The 27,155-nt window shown below is 37.6% G+C and overlaps 1 protein-coding gene across 10 annotated transcripts in view; it reads right to left on the reverse strand.

The window, feature by feature from the left end:
* Nucleotides 1-27,155, reverse strand: part of CTBP1 (C-terminal binding protein 1) — a 248,176-nt gene that overhangs the window by 35,760 nt on the left and 185,261 nt on the right. For 6 of the 10 annotated variants that reach the window (XM_062575221.1, XM_062575222.1, XM_062575220.1 and 3 more), the window contains one exon: nucleotides 3,040-3,194. In XM_062575221.1, coding sequence (XP_062431205.1) covers nucleotides 3,040-3,194 — 155 coding nt within the window. Of the gene's footprint in view, nucleotides 1-3,039; nucleotides 3,195-6,519; nucleotides 6,737-8,278; nucleotides 8,331-11,291; nucleotides 11,313-27,155 lie in introns of those variants that run through there. The other 4 variants (XM_062575228.1, XM_062575229.1, XM_062575227.1 and 1 more) reach the window with 3 other exon arrangements.

Genomic DNA, 27,155 nt, shown 5'->3' on the forward strand with positions numbered 1-27,155 from the left:
CTCTTCTGATCACCGCTCGGTAGTCTTCTCATCATGTAATTCTCAGCTGAAACCTTCTTTCATTAAATTAATCTACAGTCACCCATTTACATGGATCAGACTTCTGTACTTACAGTAGTGTTGATTTAGTAAAGCACTCTTACCAAATAAGGTGTTATACAAGTGGTACTAAAATACAGGTTTTTCTCTACTATAACTCTACAGAGGTGTTGAAAACAGCCTTTTTTCACTGCAAGTGAACAGTGGCAGTGAAAAGTGAACACCTTTCACGTGCAAGTGAGCAGTGTTCCAAAATTTGTAAAACTGTCTCTATGTTACAGGAATATATAATATGACACTGCAATAGGATAATAAGCTAAGATTTGTGATTTTTATCACATAAATTTATTATGTGGTAGTACAGAGGAAGTTTGCAAACCCAAGTATTTTAGGACCGCAAGATTCCTTGGATTAATGGAAATTTGTATTATGGCAATGTACTGAATGCTAATGAAAATACATCTTTCTGAAGGAAATACCAAGTCCACTGAGAACGAATTATTTTGGTGTAACAGAAAGCAAAGGAAGCAACCTTTAGTGTATACACTAAAATACAACAAAATATGTGGAGTCAACAACACGTTGCCTGCAATCTCATTATGTTTCAGTTATTCAAATGTTTTCCAAAGCTACAATCTGAGATGCACACACTGCTGACTGAGTCTCAAAAATCTGAAAAGTTCATTCACTGCACGCCACTGGTAAGAGAAAATATTTACAGTTTCTATGGAAAAGCATCCACGTCACACAGGAATTCCCTAGTCTTGATGAACTGTAAGTAAATGACATTGTCCTCTGCTTTACTTCCTGAAATCAGCAATACATGTTATGCAGTTGTCAACATTACAACACTGTTCACCTGAACAGTAGAGTGCTACTACCTAGTAACAAAATAAAACCGCATTCACGTTACTTATTCTGCATACACTATTTACTTCTTGTAAATATAATCTAGCTAGTTTATATATTAAAACTATAATGATGGTGCGAGATAGGAAAACAAAATATTCAGTGAATGTTAGTAAGAACCTAAGGCAATTTTCAACCTTTTGGTAAAACCTTACTGTTTCAAAATCAAACATAACATCATGACAAAATAAAAGTTTAGACTTTGAGTTTGACCATGCACTGTAAAGATGGTCTTCTACATGACTATATAAATATGTAGAAAAACAGACACAAGATCAGAGCTACCATCTTGCCAGCTCCGAGTCTAGCTTATAATTAGTACCTTTCTTCAAAAGGAAGGTCAAAAGAATAGTTTTAACTATCCTGTGGTAAACAACAATACACTGAAGAAAGAGTGTTTGGAATACAGATTACATGCTAGTCAGAGAAATTTTATTTTCTCCGTTTTCCTATTTGCATTATAAATTACCCTCTAAGCTGAACAAAACAAGTTAGTGACATTAATCCAACACTACTGCTACAGAAAGTATCTTTAAAGATCATTCTTGATTATTGTTCTGATGGTAGCATATTCCTATATGGGAAGGATGGTGGGGAGGAGAACAGGACAGGAAATCTAAAAGTCTGTGTTAGAGATGCCCACCAAGCAACTACGCACATTGCTTCTGGAGAGTGGAGTCACCTCTTCTTTTTATCTGAAACATGAGAATCAGCTGTGCTAGTCTGCTGTGTTGATTCAGCATACAAAGGCTTTAGCAGTCCCTTTGATCTTTTTTTTTTTTTAAAAGAAAAACAAGCAAAAACCACCTACAAATTTCAGAAGTTTTAACAACAAAAAAGAAAAGTTTTTTCTAGAATAAAAATGTTTTTCTTAAGAGGTAACAAACTGAGCAGTTGGTTGATACATTCTCACCAAAAGGATGCTGGCATGAAAGGGACTACAGATAATGAGATTTATTCACTTAATATTAATTTCCCTTCTATTATTTTCAAGTAGCTAGCTTTATAAGACAGTCAAAGAAATGATTTAAGGCTTTTACCATATACAGGTACTAGGCTTTAAAGTGTTTAACAATGATATATATTGTAAAAATATGAGAAAGAAAGAAATAGTTAAAACAGTGATGAATTCAAAATAGTGAAAAACTTCTGAGAACCTGTCACAAACCTAAAGGTTACAATGAGAAAAGGGCAAATCTAACAATATATTTTCAGAGAATCAAGAATATCAGTGCGAGTCTGCTAGCCAGCAGTACTGTCATCAAAACTCATTCTAATCTGAGGAAATACGGAGGTGAAAATGCTTTGTTGCTGCCTAGACAGAAATACAGATTTCAGATACTAGGCCTTCAACTGAAAAAAGTCTCTGAAAAGAAAGCATAGGCATATTGGTCAGCTGGCTCCCTTTGACATCATCATGAAAATGTGTATCATGCCACCCTCTAAGAAAACTAGAAAACCTTTGACAATATTAAAAACCACAGCTGTTTTACAGCTTTCCAAACTATCAGGAAAGGGCAATCAATGGTCGTGCAAAGTTCTGAAATAACATATATTTAGAATATACTTCCAAATTCATTTTCTGAATAATTTTTTATTAGTATTTGTTTTGAAACACTTTTCTGCAGCATCAGTTCTCAGTGCATATGGCTTCCTACCTTCATTTGCACAATTCCTTGGCAAAACAGAGAAGTCTGAAAGTTCTCAGCACAGTCAATCCAATGCTTATATTTGACTCTCCACTCAAAGAGCTATCAACAGCATTTTCAAGAGGCCCATTTCAAAATATCACATACAGATACTTTTCTCCCAGATGTAACTCTCTCCATGCAGCTCATTCCACTACATTCAGTGGGTAAGCATAATGAACAACGTCCAATGAAAGATACGCTGCACAGGAGTGTATATCAAGACAGGCATTTCTGCGTTCATCATTTACTGAAAACAGTTAACTTACTAGCTCAGATAACCTCAAGTGTTAACCAAACTACAAGAGCTAAAACACTGCCATAGCTAACACAGTTTGTAATCATAAAAATATTTGCATTTTGTTTTCTAAAACACTTAAACTGTACCACAGTGTAGTATTACCTTTTCATGAATTTCTTGTGTAGACTGAGCATCACAAAATGCCACTGTGGCTACATCCTTCAGAATAGGCATTTCTACTGTACAATCCCTGCCATCCAGCAATGCTACCAAAGGGCGCGGATGCATGGGCCCATTCATGATCGGGGGTCGAATGCCTATGAAGAAACAGAGAAAAGGTGTTATTCAAGCCACGATACTCTAACAAAAAAAAAAAACAGCTAGTCTCTGTATTCTGATAGCAGGAAAAGATTTCAAGGACTGAAGCCACTAAAATGGGAACAGACTTACTGTCGTAACAAGCAAAATAAAGAAAATAAGAGCTGAGAGATAAAAATGCTATGGAGCCTCAAGAATCTGAAAACGGAAGGTGAAATAGAACACTAAGGCAACAGTAAATTTTTAAAGGGACATCCTTACTGCACTACCAAAAAGTGTCTGTGCAATTGTAACCAAGATTTATAGTTTGATTAGATCCCACACTTTGTAAGCTCTAGACAGAATGAGAAAAAATCCAATCCAAGCCTGTAAGAGCATAACTTATGGAATATCATAAGCAATTCAGTGAGTATTCAATTTACATATAAGATACTGATCTGCTGAGACTAAAATCACAGTGATATAAATTATTACAGTAAAAATTTATATCTACTGAAGATCCAATGTCAAAGTAAAAGCTTTAATACTGATCTACGTAGGTCTGCTTAGACTTATAAATTTTATGAAACACTTCTGCATAACCTAGTCAAATAAATACATCATACATAATCTCCCATCAAAACCTCTCTGACAAAATATGAACAAAATGCCCACGCCTAAACCAACATCACACTTAGAGGAACATTGTGCAGCAACAAAGAAATACAAGCGTTTAATACTTGAGGAAGAAAAAACAGTTGAAAGTGCAGACTTCACGTATATCCTCTTTGTAGAGTCTTAAAATGAAAAGTAATCCTTACAACAACATATTTTGAGAGAATCTTTTAACAGTAGAGATGCTGTAAGCATACAGAAGTACACAGTAATAATACCAAACCACTACTTTTATACAAAAGTAGTTAAGTATGGGTGGAAAAAAAGGGACTTCCTAAAGAGATAAGGAAAAATGAAAACAAGAATAGAGTATATGATTGTTTTCCTCTTTCAAAACAAGCAGCTGAGAACACTGCAAAGAGAATCAGGCTAGACATTTCTTGTACGCACATTTCAGTGATACACATTTGTTGCAGTGTGAATTTAAAACTCTGCATATTATTTCCTCACTGGGATGAAATGCAGATCTGGGGCTGAACAAGCACAACTAAGGAGACTGTTACCCTCAATATCCCAGTAACTGCCTAGTCTGCACCCATACATTTTTTGTTCAGATCTATTAAACTGAAAACGACAGGCTAGTCCTCCCACAACCTGGCACTTAACTTTTTTTTTTTTTTTTTTAATCTATTCAACCAGTTTTATACTTGAAGACTATTAAAGCAGGGAGATTGTGATTTTTTCTATATCCATGCTGTTTTAGTTAACATGTCAACTGTAAAACTTCTAGAATTTGCAGCTGGCTTTAATTTAAGTGTAACTGTACAATGTATTTTTAATTGTTTACTCAGCAGCAAAGAGCAAAAGGAGCTCTCAGACTCAGGACATGATGGCAATAGATCCTAGCCCATTCTTTTGCATTTGGTCACTGCTTAAATGCATTTTTTTTTTTGCATGAGTCCCAGCATCTCCCGACAACTGATTATGCCTATGGACTGCAACTGCAGTATTTGCACTATAGCCGACAGGCATTTCAGATGTTACAATATTCCCCAGCAATACTTTCTATGGGTAGAACAGTCGTGAAAACGCTTAAGCGCATCAGTTCCTAACGTCTGTTGCAGGCATCCTTAGAAACACTTCTAGTGCACAAAAAAAAATATCACTGATTATCTTTATAAACTAGCACTTAATATCCAGCACCAAATTAAATAGAAGCCTTTTTAATATATTTTTTTAAAATCCTGCATCTTGCAAACTTACTGCTGTTACTTGCATCAACCAGAAAGAGTCACATACCTTACGTACCAGTTATATTTTTAATAAATAAGCCACAGTCTAATAATGTGGTACAGGACACAAACATAACATGAATACATAATGAAAATGCTACACAGTTATACAGAGAATAATTACTATTCTTTAATTGGAACTTAATTATAAAATCCCATATTAAATGTATTTAGAGATATCTTAAAGTATGTTACAGACCTGCTTAAATCTCTTGCAAAATAATGTATATAATAATAAAATGTAATTATGTTTTAAAACATAAATGTAAAATGGCATTGCAAGTCCTATTCATGCTGAACAACATAAATGGTGCTCCTTTTACAAATGAAATGCTATGGTCATCATCTCTGCCAGCCCAGCAAAGTCAGATCTAATGACAAGTTTAAGCCCTAGCTAAAAGAAAAAAAGAAAATTAACTTTGATAACTGTTGGAGGTGATCAAGGAGGAATATGGTATAGCCAATTCCCTCAAGCTGCAACTAAAGCATCTCTGTCAACAGAAGAGCACGTAAGGTTCAAAATAATAGAGAACAGAGTACAAGATTAAAAAACTGTTGTTGTTAAGAATCACTTTTCTGACTAGAACTATTCTTGAAAAGTGTAACAGAACACAGCTTCAAAAAGGAAAAAAAAAGCATGGCGTATTTCTTCCTTACGCCACTATTGATTTTAACTGAACTACTTTTGTCTAATGGTGGTGTGATACCCCAGCTCACAGTACAGAAATGAAAGTCAGAAAAATAACTAGAAGGATACTTCTGCCCATGAAAATCTCAGACTTGGTCATGTTAACAGACTCCTCTGAACTCAAAAATATTCAGTGACCTTGACCATGAAAACACTACAAATACCTTGTTGCCAAAATCCTTTCTGAACTCCAGTACAGACTTCCTGTTGCACAATCTTTCTGCCTAAATACCGTATCACTGAATTACAGACAATAGCTCAACACTTAAGTAAACTTACGGTAACCTAATCACAGTGGCCATCACTATTTAAAGTTTACATTTCGAAAGACAGTTTCGCTATGAATCGGAACCTTCTGAACAAAAAAATATTTCTTCCACTGTTTAGACACATTCTGTCCTTATCTAGAAATGTCATGCTGCACCACGTGTTTGGTTTTACAGTAGACCCTTAATGTGGTAGGATAAAGCAATGTGTATTTAAGAACAAAATTTTCCACATCTGCATTAACAGTGAATCATGCAACCCAGTGCCAAAGAGGAGTAACTGTAAACTGGTCACAAATGACATTCTGCACCACAAACATGAAACTCAAAAAAAGTTACTTTACTTGGTCTAATCAGATATATGGTTTAGCATTGTACATAACACAGATGATAAAAATAAACCATCCACCCCCATATCTTAGAACCTGTATTATTTACTACGGGAGTTTATCCTAGCTTCAGACTTTCAGGAACCCCTACCAACCTGACATTTCTTAATCTGAGCTTGATTTCCAGGGTCATGAATTCGATTTCTCAATGCTTTATAATCTTCAGTATTCTGAGGCAAAATAGCAGCCTGTCATTCGATCCTCATTTCCATGTCTTTAACTTTTCTTGCAGCCTCCTGCAATCTTGAACCAAAGCTTTTAAACTTCTTATCCACTGCAACCTCTGTGGCCTGGATCGTGTTCAAATTTTTACTAAAAATTAAACACAAAAAATACATTAAAACAACATTAAGGGTCTGACTTGTGCGCACAGAAGTCAGGAGACTCAAAGTTAAAGCTTCTCACTGCATCTGCACTCTTCCCCCTTCCGCTGTGGGTCTGCCACCAGCCCTGCTGGGCTGCCCCCATCCAGTAACACCCCACTGAAATCAGCGGACTGTTAGGACGCGCACAGCCCCACACAGGACAGCCGGTGCACCGCCAACACCCGTACCGCAGCGGGCGGCACTGCTCGTGCGCTGGATGCTCGGCCTCGGTGAGCAGGGGTCTGAGGAGAGTCTGGGATCTCCAATGCCACCGCTGCTGGAAAGCCAGGCTCTGCAGGGAGTGTTAAAGATGGAGTGAGAAGCCTTAACTCTGACCTTGCTGGGTTTAAGTCAGGCCCTTAAGGTTATCTAAATGTATTAAAGAAAAAAAGTTTTTCCTGATAGCTCAATCCAGCTATTAAGTTACAGAGTGGGGCTTCCCCCCCACCCCAGTCAGTGTGGAAAATGTCTGGTGGTGAAGCTCCTGCCTCAGTAACAGCTACTGTGTCAGCGGCTGCTGGAATTTTTCTAAAATAATACCAGGTATAACATGTACACACACACATATACAGACACACACACACACACACACACACACACAGAGTCAGAGCACTTAGCCACATGATGAACTACGTATGGACAACAAAACAGCATCTTTTTTAGGCTGCTATTTGGGCTAGCTGCTCTTTAAAACAAAACAAACAACAAAAAAATCCCCACAAATCATCCTAGTCTATTTGTTAGAGTAAAACCTTGAAAAATTAAAAAGCAGCTTTCAGCTAGAGAATTTGATATGAAATCAGCCCGGTGTACGAGCAGTTCAAGTGTTTGTGCAGTCTTGCAAACCAGAGGATTAATGAATTTATCACCCAACTTTGTCACCAAAATGGGGGAGAGAGGCTCTTCGACTGTTAACTCCATACCTCTGGCAGCATGAGGCTCCAAATTATCCGACCAAACTTGGCATGAGATGTATTTTCTTAAAGCTCAAAAAAAGCAGACCTACACAAATGCTTTAGTTGCCTTCCCACTCCCGAATCATACCTGCGCCTGCTGTCACTCTTGAAACAAGGGTCTACACCTCTGCCTACTACCTTACAAGCGGCACACTTAAGCAAATAAAATCAGACATGCTGACTACTGCAGGATAAAAAACTCCCCCCTGACATATTCTAGGCTTTGATCATTTTAAATCTTTTCTAAAACAACCATTTCTGTTACAAACAGACAGTTAACTAAAGTGATCCTGTTACACAAATAGTAGTGTTCTCAGCGTAGGTTGTCATTTGAAGCCATTCGCTGACACGAGATAGGAAACACAACACAACAAGATCAGCTATTAACGCAGATAAACAATGTCACTACTACATTTCTCTGTCACTGATCAATATAACATCATAAGAACAATCGAAGTCTCTCAAAAAAAAAAAGACATAAATGTTAAAATTAAAGGACATTGTCAGGTTTGTAGGCCCAAAATTTGACCTACCTTTCATTTTCTTAAATCTGTTTGCAAAGTCCATGTAATTCTTTAAATGTGTTTTTCTTTTTTCAAAACAAATGCTTCAATTCTTTTTTCTGAAAAATACATCAATGCCAAAAAGCACAAAACTTATGAGTAACCCTATAATGACAAACCAACACACACATGAAATGGAGGAGAGCAACAATGCAAATGAGTTTTCATTTTCAAGTTTCTTGTGGTTCTTAAACAACTATGAAAGATTAAATAGCCAGGAAACGTTCCTTGACAATGTCCTTTTAAAAGAATTTTTCCTACAGAACTTCCCCTATACACTATAAACATCAAAGTGAATTAAGCTTTTAAACAAAATGTAAACAACCAAAAAACTAAAACAATTAACAAAAACAGGACCCTAAAATCACAGGTTGGACATTCACTTAGTTCAGTCTTGCCTGTTAACATAAGAATTATCCCCTACAGCATCTAGTTCTACCTTATATTCTTACTCAGGCTGTAAATTTGGTCTGTTGTCACTTATTTACCCTGAGTCCTCAAAAACCTGGATGCTTTTCATAATAAATGTTTACACTAAGTAAAAAGTTGTCAAAACAAGCAAAAAAATCCCACTCATAACATGACCGCTGAAGCTGTTATGAATTCGATTTGCCAATATGCACTATAAAAATTACCAGAAAAGCCATACTTTAAAGTCTTATTTTATGGTTCATGATACATCATGAATTTTTAAGTTTGGGACTTGGTTTTGACAGCCTCCTTGTTCTGCGTGGCAGGGCCCGAGGCGACATTTAGAACCACGGGAGAACAGAGCTCTACCACCAGGCAAGCAGCAGCGAGCGCAGGAACACGCCGCAGGTCGATCGGTGAAGCGCGTGCAAGAGAAACCGTCTTCCTCATTCCGATACTCGGCCTCTAGACCGTATGCCGTCTGACACAAAAACCTCCCGATTCCTCCAGAACCAGTGGCAGCATCGATTGCCACGGTCTTCGATGCAACTCAGGAGTTCATTTCCCAGGATGTTTCTTTTGGGGGGGGGGGGCAGGAAAGGGGGTGCATGAAGAACACCACCAAATGAGGCACGTGCAAAAGGGGGATAGCTGAGCTCGGACGCCCGCACTACTTAGCAGATGGACTTCTACTCCCCTTTTTTGCCTCTCCTCCATTTAATGTTTCTGGCTGGACTTAAGATTTTAGGGACCTGCTGCAAGTCTTACTGAAATTAACAGAAACAATCCCAAAATGATTTTCAAATAAGACCTGTGCCTTACAATGTACATAGAAGACTAAGCCTAAGCTTCACCTTAAGCATATGCACACTCTTTCCTGAAGTCTACAGGGCTTAAAGGTTAATGCTAAACATGCTGAAGCTTTACTGAAACAGAGCATAGCTAACGCATGCTACTGCACTCGGTATTTTTTATTTATCTAAACGCAGTAAAAACAAGTCATCTTCCTTCTTTTCTTTTTAATCTGCAAGAGACCAAGAAAAATAAAAGTGGTTTCCGGTGCAGCGCTGACCCAATGATGTGCAAAGCAGTCACACCCATCTATATCCTCCTGCTAATTGCAAAGACTGAAATACACCCAATGTCACTCTCTCAGGACATTCGCAGCTCATTCATGTACATAAAATATATACCCAACTCCACTACTATGTAGTTACCACCCTGGTTCATAGACATCCACAGTACTTGGACTTACGCACGTATCATGTCTTTATTTTACTACTGTGGGAAACGAGTGTCCAAGCAGATTGATACATCATACAACACAAAGCCCTCAAGAGTATTTCCATACGGCTCTCTTGCTTGATTTTCCCTTTTGGCACAATCTAAACAAAATAAGCCAATGATTTCTATTTAGAAAATTCTACATTTTCCCTGCTGTTACTGATAATCAAGATTCCTCATTACTGCTCTGTACTTACATAGAAATAAATGTGGCACGCTCAGATATTATGGTCTCATAACTGTGAGAACAGCACTACTTTTGAGAAGCCTGGTCTAAGTAGTCCTTTTTAAACATATAGTAATTCTGTTTTTTTTTTCCCTCTAATGCCTGTCAGCATGTCTCAAAATCCTCAATGCTTGTCAGGGTACAAAAAATGAACTCCCTACCAGAGAAATTCTGAAGCCTGTGATCAGAAATAAAGTTCTGTTAATGGAAACAAAATCTTCTGACGACATTTTCTATTAATTACACACTTACTTCAAACACGCATGTGAAAACTAGCGGGATGTATTCCACATCTATCAAAAAAATTACTCAAATGATATATTCTGAGCATGCTATAACGATAAGCCTAATCTTAACTAATGCTTTTCAAAATAAGTCTGAAATAATATGAATCATAACTATTTAATGTCAAATGAACAAGAATAACAAAGGGTTATTTTAAAAAGTGTTTTGTCTATGACAGTTAAAAAGCAACCTAAACCACAATATTCAGTAACAACTAAATCAAATACTAAATCAAAGTGTTAGCATTAGCAATAAACTGTATACCAAATACAATATTGTAGAGTTGCCATTTTAAAATAACAGACACACAAAGGCAAATGCCACAAAAAGGAATAATAATTTAAAGAACAGAGCTTTCCCTTGATAAGCAGCATTTCAGTGCCTGTCCACAGCAAAGACTTTACTCTGTTTCAAGTGTTTTTAACTTTATTAAGAAGGATGGAGGAGGAGGAAAACAAATTAGAAACATATCTCAAATGGTGGACCTGAGTACACCCTAGCTGAGTACACGTCCATTAATTCCAGCTTCAGAGAAATTTTAGCTAAGGCTGCCAAATTCATTACCTAGAACACCAGTTTTAAGGTGACTGTGAAATGCCCCTGCCTGCAGACTGTGGCTTAAGCCACAAGCTACTTTATAACTAACAGGAAGTAATGCACTGAAACTCAGTACAATATATACAACTAAGAATCAAAGAATGTGAAAATTATGACATGCTTCAGCAGTCACTTTTGCCTATAATTCTAACTAATGACATTAACTTCTTTCCTACTTACGGATGAGACTCATGCGTTCAGTTTTCTGTTTTAGAGATAATCAAGCTTGCAAACAAAGACATTCCCCCGCTGCACCGCACTCCAACTCCCAGGACAGCTACCACGGAGCAGGCTGATAAATGGCAACTGGGGTGGTGGTGGTGGGGGGGAAAATAAACAGAAAAAAAATTTCTTAAGACATATCCGAACTTTAGTTTAAAATATAACGGATCTTATGTGCTACCCTATAAACTGTATAGGTTGGTGGTATGATTTTTTTATTTATTAAAAAAAAAAGAGCAAGAGAAAGAAAAAAAGAAAAAGAAGAGAAAGGCTAGAAAACTCCTCCTGACAGGAACTGGAAAAACAATCTGCTTCAACAATCGTAATAGGAGCAGAATGATTAACTCCCTTAGCCATTCCAGTAACAATATTTATCATGCCAAGATACACTAAGACACTTTCCACAGAAGATGCAGTACTGGATGACTCTGAAGACAATAACCAGGATACAGAACAAGTCTAAAACAGGTTGGCAAAACAGGGCTGTAATTCCACATGAACGGAAATGCACTCAATACAGAAGCAAGCAATTCTTTCTTTTACCATGTTATCAGAGCTGGCATCTTTGTGGAGAATTTCATACTGGCTGAACATCCACATAACATAAATTTAGAATGTAATGCACTCACGGAGTTACTCTTGATCTGTCTATAAAATATTATGTATTTGATCTGTAAAGGAAATAAGTTAAAAAATAAAAATAAATCTCTCTCTACTCCTAAAATACTTCTCCTGCAATAAGCCACATTATTTCAGCAGGTTTTGTTTTGAACCCACTTCTTGAACTGTACGTATGCTTTGGGAAGGCAGTAACGTTTTCTAGGCCGTCAACGCAGTCACCTTTGTAAGCAGTAACTTCACATCATGTTTTAAAGACATTGCCAATGATGTATTACAAAGTAAAATTCCTGAATACAGCCTGTCATGATGGCTATTCTTTGTGCTCTTCTTACATTTTAATTGTTGTACAAGATGCTCTCTCAGAAAAAGAAAACCAATACTCAAGAGCAGCCAACATCAAAGACTTGCTTTATTCTGATCCCAAACACCAAGAGCAACTTCTTTAGTAGCACTCCTGTACTTTGGCCAAGAACGTTAAACTATTACCTGGGACACACCTTGTTTTCCTTATCAAAAAACCTCAAGATAGGCAAGTGCGGGGCCTTAGATATCAAATTAGTTTCACAAGGTTTAATTTTTTGAGGTCAGTAGGCACACTCAAGTGACACTAAAAACAACAGTACTGACCTATTCTACATGAACACTTAGCTGTCGTCTTTATTTTATTTTATTTTTTAAGGAAAGCATCTAATATGATTCATCTTCCTTTCAACTGAAAATCATGGTACTATTTGTGGTAGCAATGCTCCCAGTTAAAAAAAAATCAAAAAACAAAAAAACACTCTTGTTTAGGAGGAGAGCTAGAAACTTCCCCTAAATTTTACACCTAAAACATCAGGAAGTCTGGGCTATTTATTTCTTAAGATTAGCGCAATTAAAAAAGGAAAATTCACACAGCATTAAGGTTTCTGGCAAATGGGAATAATAAACTTTGAGTTACGTTCCACTATGTTCCTCGGAAAACCAAAGTGACTCTCCAAATCCAAACCAGTGCACAGGGCTCCTTAAAGCCCCAATTTCTCTCCCTTGGACTCTCCCTTTCCAGTTCCTCCCACAACCACCAACCCCTGCTGCTCTCTGGCAATACTAAAAAAACATGGTTGAGGATGATTACAAGCTACAGAAAAAACATTAAAGTACAGTTAAAAAAAATGGGAAAATGAGAAAGTCTGAAGCCTAAGGGAATCAAAGTCTTCCCATTTCCCATCTAGTGTATTCTGTAGGCCAACCCATACTGAGCCCATTTTGAATAAATAAGATTTTCTAAAAAGATGTTCATTTTGAAGGTAAGCAAACAGGATGTATAAAAATGACAAGCGCACTGAGAATGAGCCAGTAACAACAGTCAAAGAGCCAAATAAAACAGCCACTTTAAGGCAAAAGCTTGGTTTATATTATCATGTTACATTTAATCATAATATAATAAAAACATATGATGTAAGAGAACTGTTCTACTGAGCTTTTCTTCAAGCAGAGTTTTGAGTTTCAATTACAAAGACTCTGGTCCCAGCATCACAGTTAAAGCTGTACTGAAAAACAGAGTCAAAATGGGGAGTTATTCCCATGACTTGATGAGAGAAGCAAAATATTTCTTCCCACACATATCACATATTTAAAGAGCTTGGAGAAGGTTTTTGAACGCTTTGTTTTCACTGAACTAGTGAAAAGTCATAAGTCTTTAAAAATGACCCATATTTGCATTTTTTCACTAGGCTTTATAAAGTTTCTTTTAATCTCTGTAGTTTAACCATTTCAAACTTGAAAAGGGACCACTCACATGTATAACACTGCTTTGTCTGCAGATAAAGGCTTCAAACTGTCAATTTTTCAGGGCACAAATCATGTTCCATCTCTTGCTACAAATTGCATAACGTCAACAGCAGCAACCTCAGTGCTAAAAACATCAGTTCAAAGAAAATTTTTAGAAAGGAGTTACTGAGTCTACTGTCAAGAGCTACAAAATCTCGAACAGGGGTAGTGTTCATTCTTCCCACAAGCAACATTTCTTAACTGGTTATCTTTCCAGTTTCACAACAGTGTATTCTTGGTTTGGCCTAGAGCTGTATTTCAGAAAATAAGTTCACGACTGCATTTCCCAGCAAATAAAAGATGTCACTTTGCAGTTTTATTCTAGCATCTTCCATACACATTTTAGCTTAAAAAATAAACTTATTTTAGCTGCCGTGTCCACCAATCTGCAGGCAGAGACATTTACAGAATCTGCCCACGGCACATATGTGCGTCACACAAATGTTGTCTCCCCCTCTCTCAGTGACAGCCTCAAACTTCTGCAGCGTTATGGTTTGTGAAAAATGGACAGTTACAGAGACAGCCCATAGCAACTTCCTTTCAAAACAAAATACAGATTGACAGCAGATTGAGAATTAGAATGGAAACTAGACTACTGTATCAGATCAATAAAGCATTTCCAAAATAAGAAACCTTACTCTATGGTTTTTCTACCTACTCAAACTAGGAGCACTGGAGAAATGTCAGCAGGAGGATAAACAACAGGGCGCTCAGAGGCTTGCACCAGTGTTCTTCCGCAGCCACGTAGTCACCAGCAGCGCTCAAATGACTTGGAATTTTATAATCCAAAGATAATCAAAGGATCATCTACTTCATGCAGGTAAACTGAAAAAGTATTGAGAGATTTGGATTGTGTTCAGAAAAACAGACATAGGATACAGAAAGATATTGGAAAGCAAGTCCTGCTGGCCGTCACTTCTGCAAAAGGGAGGGAATGACAACCCTCTGTTTGCCCAGCCCGAGAGAAAAATGATCTGGTAACTCCCAGAAATCAGGAGAGCATCTGACTGGGTGACATGAAACTAATCCTCGTTCTTGAGATCTAGAAACAACAGAGCAACAGGTCTTTGCAACAGACTAAACATCCCTATTTTCTGAATGAAAAGCAAACCAAGTTAGTTCAGGTGTTTCCATACAAAAATAATAAAAACAGAACTTATTACTTCTGTGCCCTAACTTTACTTTTTTTTCTTTTTTTTTCATATTAGATACTTTCATAGCACAATTATTTCATCAGAGTAAATCCAGAGGAAATTGCAGCTCTTCCAGCATTTTCTTCAAAGACTTTTCCCAAAAGGTTAATCTTTTAGTTCTTTCTGTCCCTGATTGGATCAAGTTTCAATAGGCCAAAAGGAAAATCAGGCCGAGAACAGTGGGTGAAATTCGGAGTATAATTCTCAGCGAAAATTTGACATCCACGGGTAGCTCAGATGAGGTTCAATTATTAGGTCTAACCTGTAAACTAGTTAAATCGGGTATGTATAAATGGTGGAAAAATTTTACAGAGCTAAAGTTGCCTAAGAGTTAAATACTTTAAGCAGTAATTCCACCTGCACATTCTTACACTTTGGGGGAAAAAAAACAGTTAGCATTACTACTTCTTACAAACACTACAACGCTATGCTATATTGTGAAACATGACCGTTTTGGGCGACTCTAAACTGCTACTCACAGTTAAGAATATTAAAATTATAGAATACCCACTGGTATTTTCATGAGAAATTTACTTTGCAAGTTTTGAATGTTAGTGAATATAAAAATATCTTGTGCGCAAGCTGCAACATATCAACTTATTTTTTAAAAAATCATTAAAACACTTCTATTGCATTATTACCCTGCAGGCATCTAACTTTGTGGCAAGCACTGTATGATGCTAGAAAACAACAATATCACAGCAGTCAAACCATTTGCAAAGTGAGTGGAAATTCTGAAAGCTGCATAGCTAATAAAAATACAAACCTTCTGGTGACACACTGATACCTTTCTACACTTCATACGTTTCTTTTCAACCTTGTTCAATAGCTACTTTCCAGAATGCACAGATAAAGCACTCAAATTAAGTATGACTGTTTATTCCTTAAAACATGTCAACTATTTCAGGTAAAGATAATTAAAGAACAGGACTGGTTAACGTAACTTTTATGTCAAAAATATCTAAAGGACAACACGATTAGTAGCTTAATCCTATGGGAGGTTTGGCAGGCGCCCACAGAAGACTTCCCAAGAGAAAGGAAGCTTTCGATTTCAGTGAGTACCATATCCACCCTGTGAATAAAGGAATGCAAGAAAGACACCGTCTTCTTACTGCAGAGATCAAACAGCAGCAAGTACATTTAACTTAGTGAGTAGCTCTCAATTTATAACAAAGCCACCTGACTATGCAATAAAATAACACAACAACTACTGACTGCAGCGCAAACTTAAATACACCATCGGTCAGAACAAAGTAGGGAGTGCTGCAGGTAAAACTCAAATGCATCGCTCCTTTCATAAGCACGAATACCATATGGAAATACATAAATGAAAATATATTTTACTTAAAATACACCCATTCACAACAGCTGCATTCAGCATCCTGAAGCCTACCTGTGAAGAAGGCTGACATTACAGCTATTACAGCCCCACGCTCACGCTTTCAAGGAAGGATGGGGAGGAAAAACAGCAGTTTACAACAACCATGACAGAATTACATCTTGTCGCCAGCCACTGTGACAAGTACACTGAGATTTGTAAGGGTGGAGCCCATTTATTTTTCGCTTGTCTCTGCAGAGACAGACCCATTTGTTTACGAGAGAACAGAGCGCAGAAGGTTTTCGGTAGTTTTCTTCGGTGCCTAGGACGAGCCAGCGCCACACAGGAAGCGGTATAATCTAACTTCTGCTCACAGCTGCGTTAGGGTTTGTAAAAATGTGATCTGTAAAATGCTGTAAGCAAGACAAAAAGTTCGAACCTGTCTTCCTGAACTTCTGAGAAAGCCACTTTCAAATGACCCATGAGAAAGCTCAGCATGGTCTTAGTAGAAGGGCTTAGTACAAAGCATTTATTTTTCATTGAATTATTTAAAAGATGAATAATTGTGAAAACATAGGGGTTTCACCTACAGTTTTTTTGGTTTTGTTTTTACTGCCCAGAGATACTTATATTAAGAAAAGAGAATACAGTGAGGCTGAAACAGACCATATGGTTGCTGAGTAATGCCATGAAATTCATAAAATATGAACAGTGACATGAACAAAACATTTATAAACTGCAGATTTTTAGCAGTTTTACTGAAATTTGACAAATCTTGTATAGATGTACCTTTTCAAATTGAATTGCATGGACTTTAACTTGGGGAATAAAGAAAAAGCAGCATGGCAAAATATGTGATGAACGAGATGAACTGACTATTAAACATGTAAAACTGAGTTATGAACACTATCAGTTCCATTTGTTCATTTTCTGTTTACAGAAAGCATACTGCCTATGAAGTGATATAGTGAAATAAACATTTGAAGTCTGGAACCGGAGGGAGGAGTCGCAGCCAAAGTAAATTAATTCAAATCTTATTTTTACTCCAGGTATCCAATCTATATAAAGTTCTTCAGACAGTGGTCCGTAGCTTTTAGAAATCATGAGATTAAATGTGACTCTAGTGAATTTGCATGCAACTATGTTGAGAGCAGACAATTTGTGCTCCCTTAGAGTATGTCATATGGAGATAACTAAACATCTGATATATATCAGATATTTAGTTACCTATACTTAAAATAGTAAGTATTCGGGTACAGTTTCAGATTTCTATAAATGTGAACAATATAAATATGACCTGCAGACAAATGACACACAAAAATATATTTTTGGAGCAATTTAAAATGAGAAGGGACTCAGTGACACTCACGATGTATCAAAATGAGAAAAAACTGCAAGTCATGTCACCATTTTAGGGAGAAAGTTATGATCATGTATTTGCAAGAATGACCTAGTCTAAGTGTTCTTCCTTATGTTGAGTCTGACAGCGAACTTGTTTTCCTCCCAAAAGCAGCCACTGACATGTATCACCATATCACCAAGAATATTGCTGCGTTAATTATGCAAAAATCTACAACACATTTTTATGTTCACCCATGAGATATTTCGGAAACGTCAAACCTCACCAAAATTGTAGAACATCAGTATCAATCAGTCTCTATAAGAAAACAGTGTTCTAACATCAAGAAGGAAGGGTAGCACCAATAAATATAATAATAAAAAGAAGTTTAGTGACGTGACTTTACAGTACTGAAAAGCCTGATATGCTTTCTGGATTTAAATTAAGATTTGGTGTTAGGCTTTGTTCTCTTGATTCTATCTAGTTACATATTTCAATTGTTTTTATGCCGAACACTGTCTTATTAAAACAGTATGCATGATGCAATACACTATTAGGCTCTATTTTTTCTCTGGTTAAAAAAATTCATTTCCCCCCGCAAGACAGAAGGAAAGATAATTTACGTCGCACTGTGTGTATTAATGGTAGGCAAAATGGTTTCCATTTTCACATTCGAAAACAAGTACCTGTAAATTAACGCTAAAAGCAACTGGCCTATAAAACAGGCATGTTTCCATGCCAACTGATCATAAAAATACATATAATTCAACAAAAAAAAAATGAATAACCTACAAAACAAGAAAATAAGAAGAAAGCAGAAGTGCTGGAAAGATCCTGACCATACCCAACTATTTCACACGAACAGCTAACAACACTACAAAGGATGCAATTTAAGACACGAATGGTATACAGCTAATGGTACTTCATCATTACAATGCTTAAAAGCTGTCATTCTCTGGTCAGCAAGAAAAACAGGATACAGAACACCTCTATTAAGAAGGAGGGAACACTAGTACAACAGTAGTAATTCCTACAGAGGTTTCACAGTCGGTAGACAAGAAAGCCCAGGTTACCATTCAATGCACATCTTTCTTTAGAATTTTATTTGTCTTTTACTTACAAAGGTCTTGCTTATTCAGACTGAGTTGCACTGTGGTTCTGCAGTCAGTCAGCAGAGCTGCTTGCAGACTAAGGCAGTCCGCTATTTGAGTATTAGTTGCAAAATCAAGCACGTTAGGAGTGAACAGGTAATTTACCTGCAAACAAGCAGCTCACACATCAGTGTGTACGTACAAAATTGATGCATGCAATTCAAGTTTTGTATGTATGTATCTGACATCAGCTTCATAATTGCTAAGAACATACTACCGCTTTCCGCGCAAAAAAATAAACTGTAAATTCATATATAAAATTATGGCATAATCTACGTAGATATAAACACACACAGAATAACCAGAGTTTCTTTAAGTAACAAAGCTCAAAAATGTTAAAGAATGCTACAGATCTAACTATAGCCCGTTCTCAGACATTATCGACATTTATATCCAATAAAACCAGTAGTCTGAGTATTTGTTCTTTTAAATGTAGAGAAAAAAATAATGCCCAGCAAAGAGATCCATAAAATCTGTGCTATAAATGAGTAAAAATTGAAGACAGGAAAATAAATGCTTTTCTTAATACATCTGTATCTTGTCAAGTAAGTAATAATATTTTTCTTATTTAGTTCTTGGAGCCATATTAGAAGACATTAGAGGTTTAAAAGCGATGAAAAATTATGATAACAGAACTGGAAATGGAAATTCCACCATTAACGCATTTTGATGCATTGGTATTTTACCGTTGTCCATACTTTGCATGAACAACAGACAACAGAAAATTGGAAGTGCTTGTACCAATCCTATTGTCTTCTTACTCACATGAAGATGCAGATTTCATGATAATGAGCCTGCAGAAATAAAATACGCATGTACCACATACGCGCACTGCATGTCAAAATGTAGAGTTTTATATGAAATGAATTCTAGGTTCATTTACTAGCTTCACTCTGTACAGTGACATCAATGGACGAAAAGGAATGATTATATGGCCCTGACCTGACCTAGCCAGAAAGCATAAAAAAAATCAAGGGCTTAGTGACTTTCTTTCTCTGTCAATTCAGGATTCAGTAAAAATGCAACTTTCAGATGTGATAGTTCCTTGTTACCCTTTTCCACAAACATCAGTAATAAAAAACATGTATTTTCTGAGACAGATTTTGCCATTTAAATGCAAAAAAATCTGAAGTCTGGCAAAGGGAAGGCGAAAGCTGAAAAACACTGAAGTCACTGGGATTATTTTTAAATAAATCAATAGTGTTTAGATCACAGCCCAAGAAACACCCAATGAACAAATTAAATATTAAGCATCTTTGAGATTCTCTGCACTCCTGATCCCCCGTCCCCAAATTTTGCCTAAGGTTGTCCACAGCTAATTGATCAAGCGTTACTAGTTTTTGTAGGAGCTGGAAAACGGTGATGCACGTGAGCGGAGAGGTCACTACTTCTGCACAGTTCTTCACATATAAACTACTAATATGAGGCAGTACAAAATTGTATTTAGGACCCTAAGAACAAAATCTACCCATATGCTTAAGACTCACTGAGTACTCCTAACTGATAATAACTACATATACAACAGTCTTTACACTACATAAGAGTTCAGCAACTCTAACAGTACCTAGGTACAAAATCCAACTGTTAGCCAGGCACAGTACGCGTACACCCAACTCCACGCTTCCTGGTACGTTACTCCTGCTATGTTTTGGAAGGACCAAAGGTGGCCGAGTTGAGAGAGATGAAAGATGAGTTCCGCTCTGCAGATCTTCACCTCCTTTCGTCTACTGTCAACAAGACTCTACCGTTGTAAGGACACACGTCCGGCAAGTTTTTGAAGGAATACTGACTACATCATTCACTACAGTGAATGAAATGATCGGTAGATTACATAGATTTTTTTATACAGCACTGCCTAGGGCAAGATCCTAAATGGTAACAGAGTAAAGGCTCCACGTTATACAAATAGGAGACAATAAAAAAAATACAAAAAAAAAAAACGTCAACGGAGCAACAACGGGGAGGGCAAGCAGCAGTGATTACATGTTCAGCAGTAACTCTCCCATAGCCTTGGACAGTACAGTCTGTTTATACAAACGAAGGAAAGAATGCTGCCCTCAACTTGCCCATTACCCCACAGAAAAGGTATTGTGGGAATGTTAACTTTCACCTGGCCGACTTCCAATGCGGACAGGAAAAAACGCAGTTTTAAAATTTCAGCCAACTGAAGAATACTCTGCATTTTTCACATTTTACAATTAATTCAAGTTATGTATAAACTGTCAGGACTTGAACTAAATCCATATATAATAGATGTAATAAGATGATCAATTCCTCTGTAAAAGAATTAAATCAAGGGGTCTCACATCCAAACCAAACAGTCAGTATCATATTTCACAAACCTCGACAGCTTCTGAAAAAGCCAGTGCATTTCTAGAATAGCAGAAATGTTTCTATTGTCTGTAAGAGCGTTTACTGGGCAATCAGAGTAGGAAAGGAAGAAAGAGCCATCCATATTTCAGTGGCAAGGTCCTAAGCTGTGATGCAGGCCTGATACTGCAAGATAAAGATGTCCTGTGGGAAGCTGGATTTAATTAATTTGAAATAGAATAAAATGGTATTAACACGAGGGAATTGTGTCCTGCTACGTGTCCAGTTCCTAAATGGGCCCCATGACAGGCAGTGTAACACAGAGGTGATCCAAGCACAGCAACTGTGTGGCCTGGGGAAAAACCCAAAACAAAACTTGCCAAAGTGTCCCACTCCATTAAATGGAAGGCATTTTTCCTGCTCTCTTCCATCTCGCATTTCTAGACTAGGTGTCTTTACTTAGCAGTCATCTCAAAGTTTTTTTTAAGTTGTAGAGGGTGCAAACTCCAACTAAAAGAAATTATCCATTGCCACTTCTCTCCCAAAGTTCAACTGTTAAGTAAAAATAGCCTGCAATCACGTCTCCACTTCAAACCTCTGCATCTCAGCACAATCAAGAGTACTCAGTGCTAGCACAACATTCCTGTATTTCAATACGCCGCATATGGAGCTGCAGCCTGATCACTTACCAGTATTTTGCTGATTTCTTTGCATGCATGTCCTGTCAAGATAATTGGTGAAATACAACTTCCTGATTTAAATATACAAGAGATTAAAAAAAAAAACTGTTTAAAGAGGAAGCAGTTTAATGGTGGAAAGTACATGTTTAATGCAAAAAAAAAAAAAAAAAAAAAAAAAGCCCTTCAATCATAGCAGAATGTTTTATACAGAGCTTGTGTTCAGTCATGCCACAGGCTGTCTTAAGTGCACTTACATTAATTCAGTTCACAATCAAAACCACACTGCTTCCAAACCATTTACCTGCGACAAAATGAGACACAAATGAGATCTACCAAGCACCTATTCAGGGCAACATTAATATCAAAATCCTGCCCTTGGTACTTTTTTCTACAGCCCTCAGACTGCTTTTACAACTGAGGTCAGTATCATCATGCCCGTCTGATGCGTGCTGGGACTGTGCAGTGAAGTGAAGTGAATCATTCCAGGTGGTTCCTCAGGCTACTTCCACGTAGGAGAAGACCAACACTGTCTGAGCCATTACCACCATGTGCCACTTAACCACATTTGCTAGCACTGCTGTCTCTGCTCCCCTCTCCCTTCCACTTCTCTGGTAATAACTAGATCAAATTTGCTCTGAAAGTTAGCAAGTCCACATTCATCTTCCTTCAGCTATTCCTAAAGATTCTTAATAACACTAAGCTGTTTTTTTAACCGGGGGGGGGGGGGGGGGGGGGGAGAGGAAGATAAGCAACTCAAGAGGGTAATACAGTTCTCACGTTGGTGATCAACTTCCTAACATAGATGTTTCAGTTAGATGACTTACATAAAGAGGTACCAATCCCACACAAGAAAAGTTAGATTTACACTAGCAAGTGCCAGTAAACTAGAACATAAATGCCCACATAAAGTGGTTGCAAAGTATGACATTTTGACTTGGTTTTGCTGATTCTTAAAACATCTTAAAGCAATTGTGAAATAAGCCTAGTTTACACTTAGTAGTCACAAAAAGACATGTGCTATCTTAACTAACCTGATTTAGAATTATGTTTTATCAAATGTGAGCAGGTTCTTAGGTATCACACAGTTTATTCATAGATTGCTCCTTTTACCACACATACTTGGGACCAAAGAAATCTGCACAGAAGTTTATTTACTATTCATTAAAAAAATAATCACTATTTAATGTCCTTTTTATAATTAGTCTTCTAAAATGAAAACTAAACTTCAATAATTCTCTTCGGAAATCTGAGAGAGAATTAGATGAACTTTTAGGCCCTTTGCTCTTGCACAAAAATTTCTCTCTTGATAGTAAATCTTCAGGGACTTCTATAGTTGCTAGAATTGCATAACCCACACTTTGAAAACTTCACCAGCTTATGAGCTAACATCTGTAAGGCAGGCAAAAAATAAAGTATATTTTGTATTTCTAGATTTTTCCTTGGGTTCTTGTGAATGTAAGAAAACATTTTTCTTTTGGAATATAAGCATTAATTTTGTTAACAAAGCCATGAAGCTTAAAAACAAAAAGTTAACAGGCTTAAAAGCACGTCCAAAAAGAAGATACTAGCAAAGTTATCAAAACAAAAGTATAATGTCCACAATACTTCAGAGTCTAAAACACTAGCTCAGTAAAACACATCGTAAATTTTATTTATTCATAGGAACCGAAAAATAACATTCATGATTTTGGAGAGTCCTTACCATCCTGAATCTTCCAATTAAGTCACAGGATGTGTTTCTCACTAAGCCAAACCTATTTTCAGATAAATTTTAGCAAAAGGGTTATCCTATAATAGCTTTGGCTCAGCATGTGAGATGCAACCAGGATTCTATGGATTTTTGTAAGCCCTCTCCAATTTCATTTGATATCAACTGGAGCTGAATAACTCAACATCCTGCAAGATCAAAATCAAAATCTGCCAGGAAAGGAAGTTATGCCTGCAGCTTACTGCTTCCCAAATTCCTACTTAAAATCCTTCCTTTTTCCTTGCTCAAATGAGATAATTCTCAGTGCTGAATACATAATGCTAGATTTAAATTTCAGATGGCTGCAGGGTGGTCATGAGGTAAATACAAACTATATCTGTATGCCTCTGTATTTACAGCGAGAAGGAAAGTCATCTGGATTCAAGCATTAAAAACATGAAACCTTTCGAACAAAGACATGGTAAGAGAAAGCCTGAAACAGAGGACTGTCAAATATAAACAACATACACAACCAAACCCAAAATGCAGTGTATTGTGAAACCCTTTCAAAACCATACAATGCTATGGGAATTAAGTAAACTTAAAACTCCCCTGCAATACTCTCGTCATAGCTAATTTGTGATTTCCTGTACTCTCAGTACTAACAGCACAATGGAGCCTCTATTGTGAGCCTCCTCCCACAAGCTTTTAAAAAATGCAAGACATTCTTTTTATCTAGACTGGCGTGGCTAAAATACATCCAGCTCCACACAGATAAAAGGTTATTTTCTTAGATGTTGCTTTTGCTTTTTAAAAAAAAACTGCTGTCTAGTTGTGCTGAGTTCAAAGATCACATAGGAATAGTGCTCTGCTGGCTAAACTGCTGACCAGGAATCTCAACCAGGCCAGACATAGGAAAATGTTTTAGTTGTAGGATTACAAGAAAAGGTTCTACATGAAGAAGTATCTGCAAATTCAAAACAATTCATATAGGCTCTTACAGGAGCTGAAAAAATCAACTAAATCTCATAGAACCAGCAAACGAAGCTATAGCAATATCAGCTGCATATGCTGATTGAGGTTGAAGGTAAGAAGCCTCCTAAGTAACTAAACACACGACCTTCAAACACATAGCTTTTGGCCTACCTGTTTTTGCAAAAATGTTGGATTCCACACAACATTTTAATAGATATTAAAAGATATTTATGTTTAAAGAGGTGCATGAACGAAATTTTGCCCATCAAAACCGAGTAAGAGGAATGAAAGGTGGCATCCTTTCCAATCCAAGCACAAGAATAGTTTGGGAAAGGAGCACTGCTAGCAGTCGCAGACTTTTAGCAGGCAGGAAGGAATTTGGTGAGGATATAGAATAAAAACCTAAAATGTTGCCATGGCTTTGGTCAGCACCTTCATGATCGTTCTTATCCAAGAAACACTGTTAAGAGAAAGAATTATCTAGCCAGTTCCAGTCAGCATGGGAACACACTCACACAACACTGAATTACTGTTAACCAGTAAGATCATTTCTCTCAGTAATGCTGATTATATGAACAGGAAAATCCACAGCGTGAGAAAGGCTGTGATACACATTAATACTATTCAGTGAAGCACTAGACACACATTAAGATGTCTGGTAGACCACAAATGTGAAAATGCTCATTATCTGGTTGAAAATAAACAGTTTAATATATCTGGTACAACACATTAAAGAGCAAAAATATTTAAATATCAGTTTAAGAGTTTGGGGACTGGCTTGTGGTTATCTCTACTAAACACTTTTGTCCTGTGTGACTCTGCAAAGACTAAAGCTACATACTCAGCAAGAGACACACTGGCTGCAACCATCTAATGAAATTTAACTCATCTAGCAATTCTGATGAAGCACTGCACATCGTTTCTGCTAAGCCATGCATTTTGTTTCTCAGATCGAGACTGCCATGCCGCGAGTATGCAAGAGGCAACACTGATTTTGGACATTTCAGCTTAAAACTAGGGGGCTAACTCTGAAAACACACATTCAGGTAAAATCCCTACAGAAGCCAACAAAAATTCTGCAATTACAGATTAAAGATACAGGGATTTGCACCAATGGCAAAGACATTACTGGCTGTCAGCCTCTAGCGGCACCTCTGACTGCCGATACGTATGACTAACAGCTGCCCGAGGCAGCACTCTTTTCCTGCAAATTCTCTTGTGGATCAGCCCAATCTGACTGGAGAGCATGCATCTTAGCATAGCTCCTTTCTGGCGCGTTCTCCCAACTTCTGACTCACCCAGGGGCTACAATGACATTTTGCAGAGTGAAAAAAGTATGTGTAGTGGAAGGGGATGAAAATACCCTGCAGGGCTGCTTCTCTCCTGGCTTTCTCTTGAATGCTGTCTCCCCAGTGTACTATCCAAGCACGACACGGGACAGCATGTAGGCTGTTCCTCTGCTTGGCCAGGCACTGGGCTTTACTGTGCACAGTGTAGCCTCCTGCTGCAGGAAAGGAAAGGAATATGGCCAGTGGGAATGCGAGCTGGATTTGCTACTTTTGCTGTCATGAGAGGGCTGCCTTGGGATAATTCTTGCGGATAATGTGCAGGGGAGGAGAAGGGGAATTACAGGGACAGCACCTCACGTGGCAGCAGCAACAGCAGTCAGCCTGGCTTGCCAGGGCTCGAATATGAGCAAAATGACAGCACGACCACGTCAGTCATGCTTCCCCCAGAATTTCTGTCCTAAGCATCTACCTACTTTGTGAATACCGCAGTTTGGCTCTGGATGTCCAAAGCAGGTGAGGGCCTACATCCTTTTTGCACGAGACCAGACACGCTTAGGTACATACGTACGCGCCAGGAAACCACACGGGGCACTTTAACTATAGACACTTCTCTCTTGCAAGGGTCACATGTCAACCAAATACAGAAGGCAGCAGAAGCTATGCTTGCTTTAAAAGAAAGGGAACAAAACAGTTATGCTCCTCTCATGTTCCGTAGGCTAGTACGTGAAATAACTGCAGAGCTTCCAGCAGATCCTGTTGGGGTGGGCCTCTCACCGCTCTAATCACAGCATGTGTCCACGTGTGATGGCACAAGCTGTTATCTATAAAGAAATATTGGGGCTGCTCAGGAAGACAGCACACATCGAACAAGAAAAAAAACGGGCTGCATACAGGAGTGTGGAATTTTGACTCAGTCATGTAAGAAACATTTCTATGCTTCTTTCTTTTTTTTGTATTTTTGCCTCAGAACTCCCCTAAAAGATTAAAAGGAGAGGAGGAGTAACTTTCCTTACAATGAAGTCTGGCATACATACAGAGTCAGAAAGCGTGAACGACTTTCATTCCAGACTTATGTAACTTTGCCAGTGGTGACAGAACACACTGAAAGCGATTCAGATACCGATAAGGGACACCCGCTGACCTGTAAATAGAACTATCAAAATATGCCTTAAAATACCTCACATAAAGCAAAATTATATAATTGTGTTACCTCATGTTTTAATAATAAAGCTACAAAGCCTTAATATGGGATATAAATAAAAGCCTTCTATTAAGAAACCTCAACTTTACAATTACTCTGAGCAATCGTTCCTAGCCCCTAAGACAAGCCTTTCTGCTTTCTTTAGTGGATCCCTTCTGGCTGAATACTCCGGCAGGTACCCTGGAAAGAAGTTCCTCAACATGCTAAAATATTTGAAAAAAGGAGGAAGAAAAAAGATGAAAATGTAGA

This window comes from Rhea pennata, chromosome 4 (assembly GCF_028389875.1).
Source record: "Rhea pennata isolate bPtePen1 chromosome 4, bPtePen1.pri, whole genome shotgun sequence".
Classification (NCBI taxonomy): domain Eukaryota; kingdom Metazoa; phylum Chordata; class Aves; order Rheiformes; family Rheidae; genus Rhea; species Rhea pennata.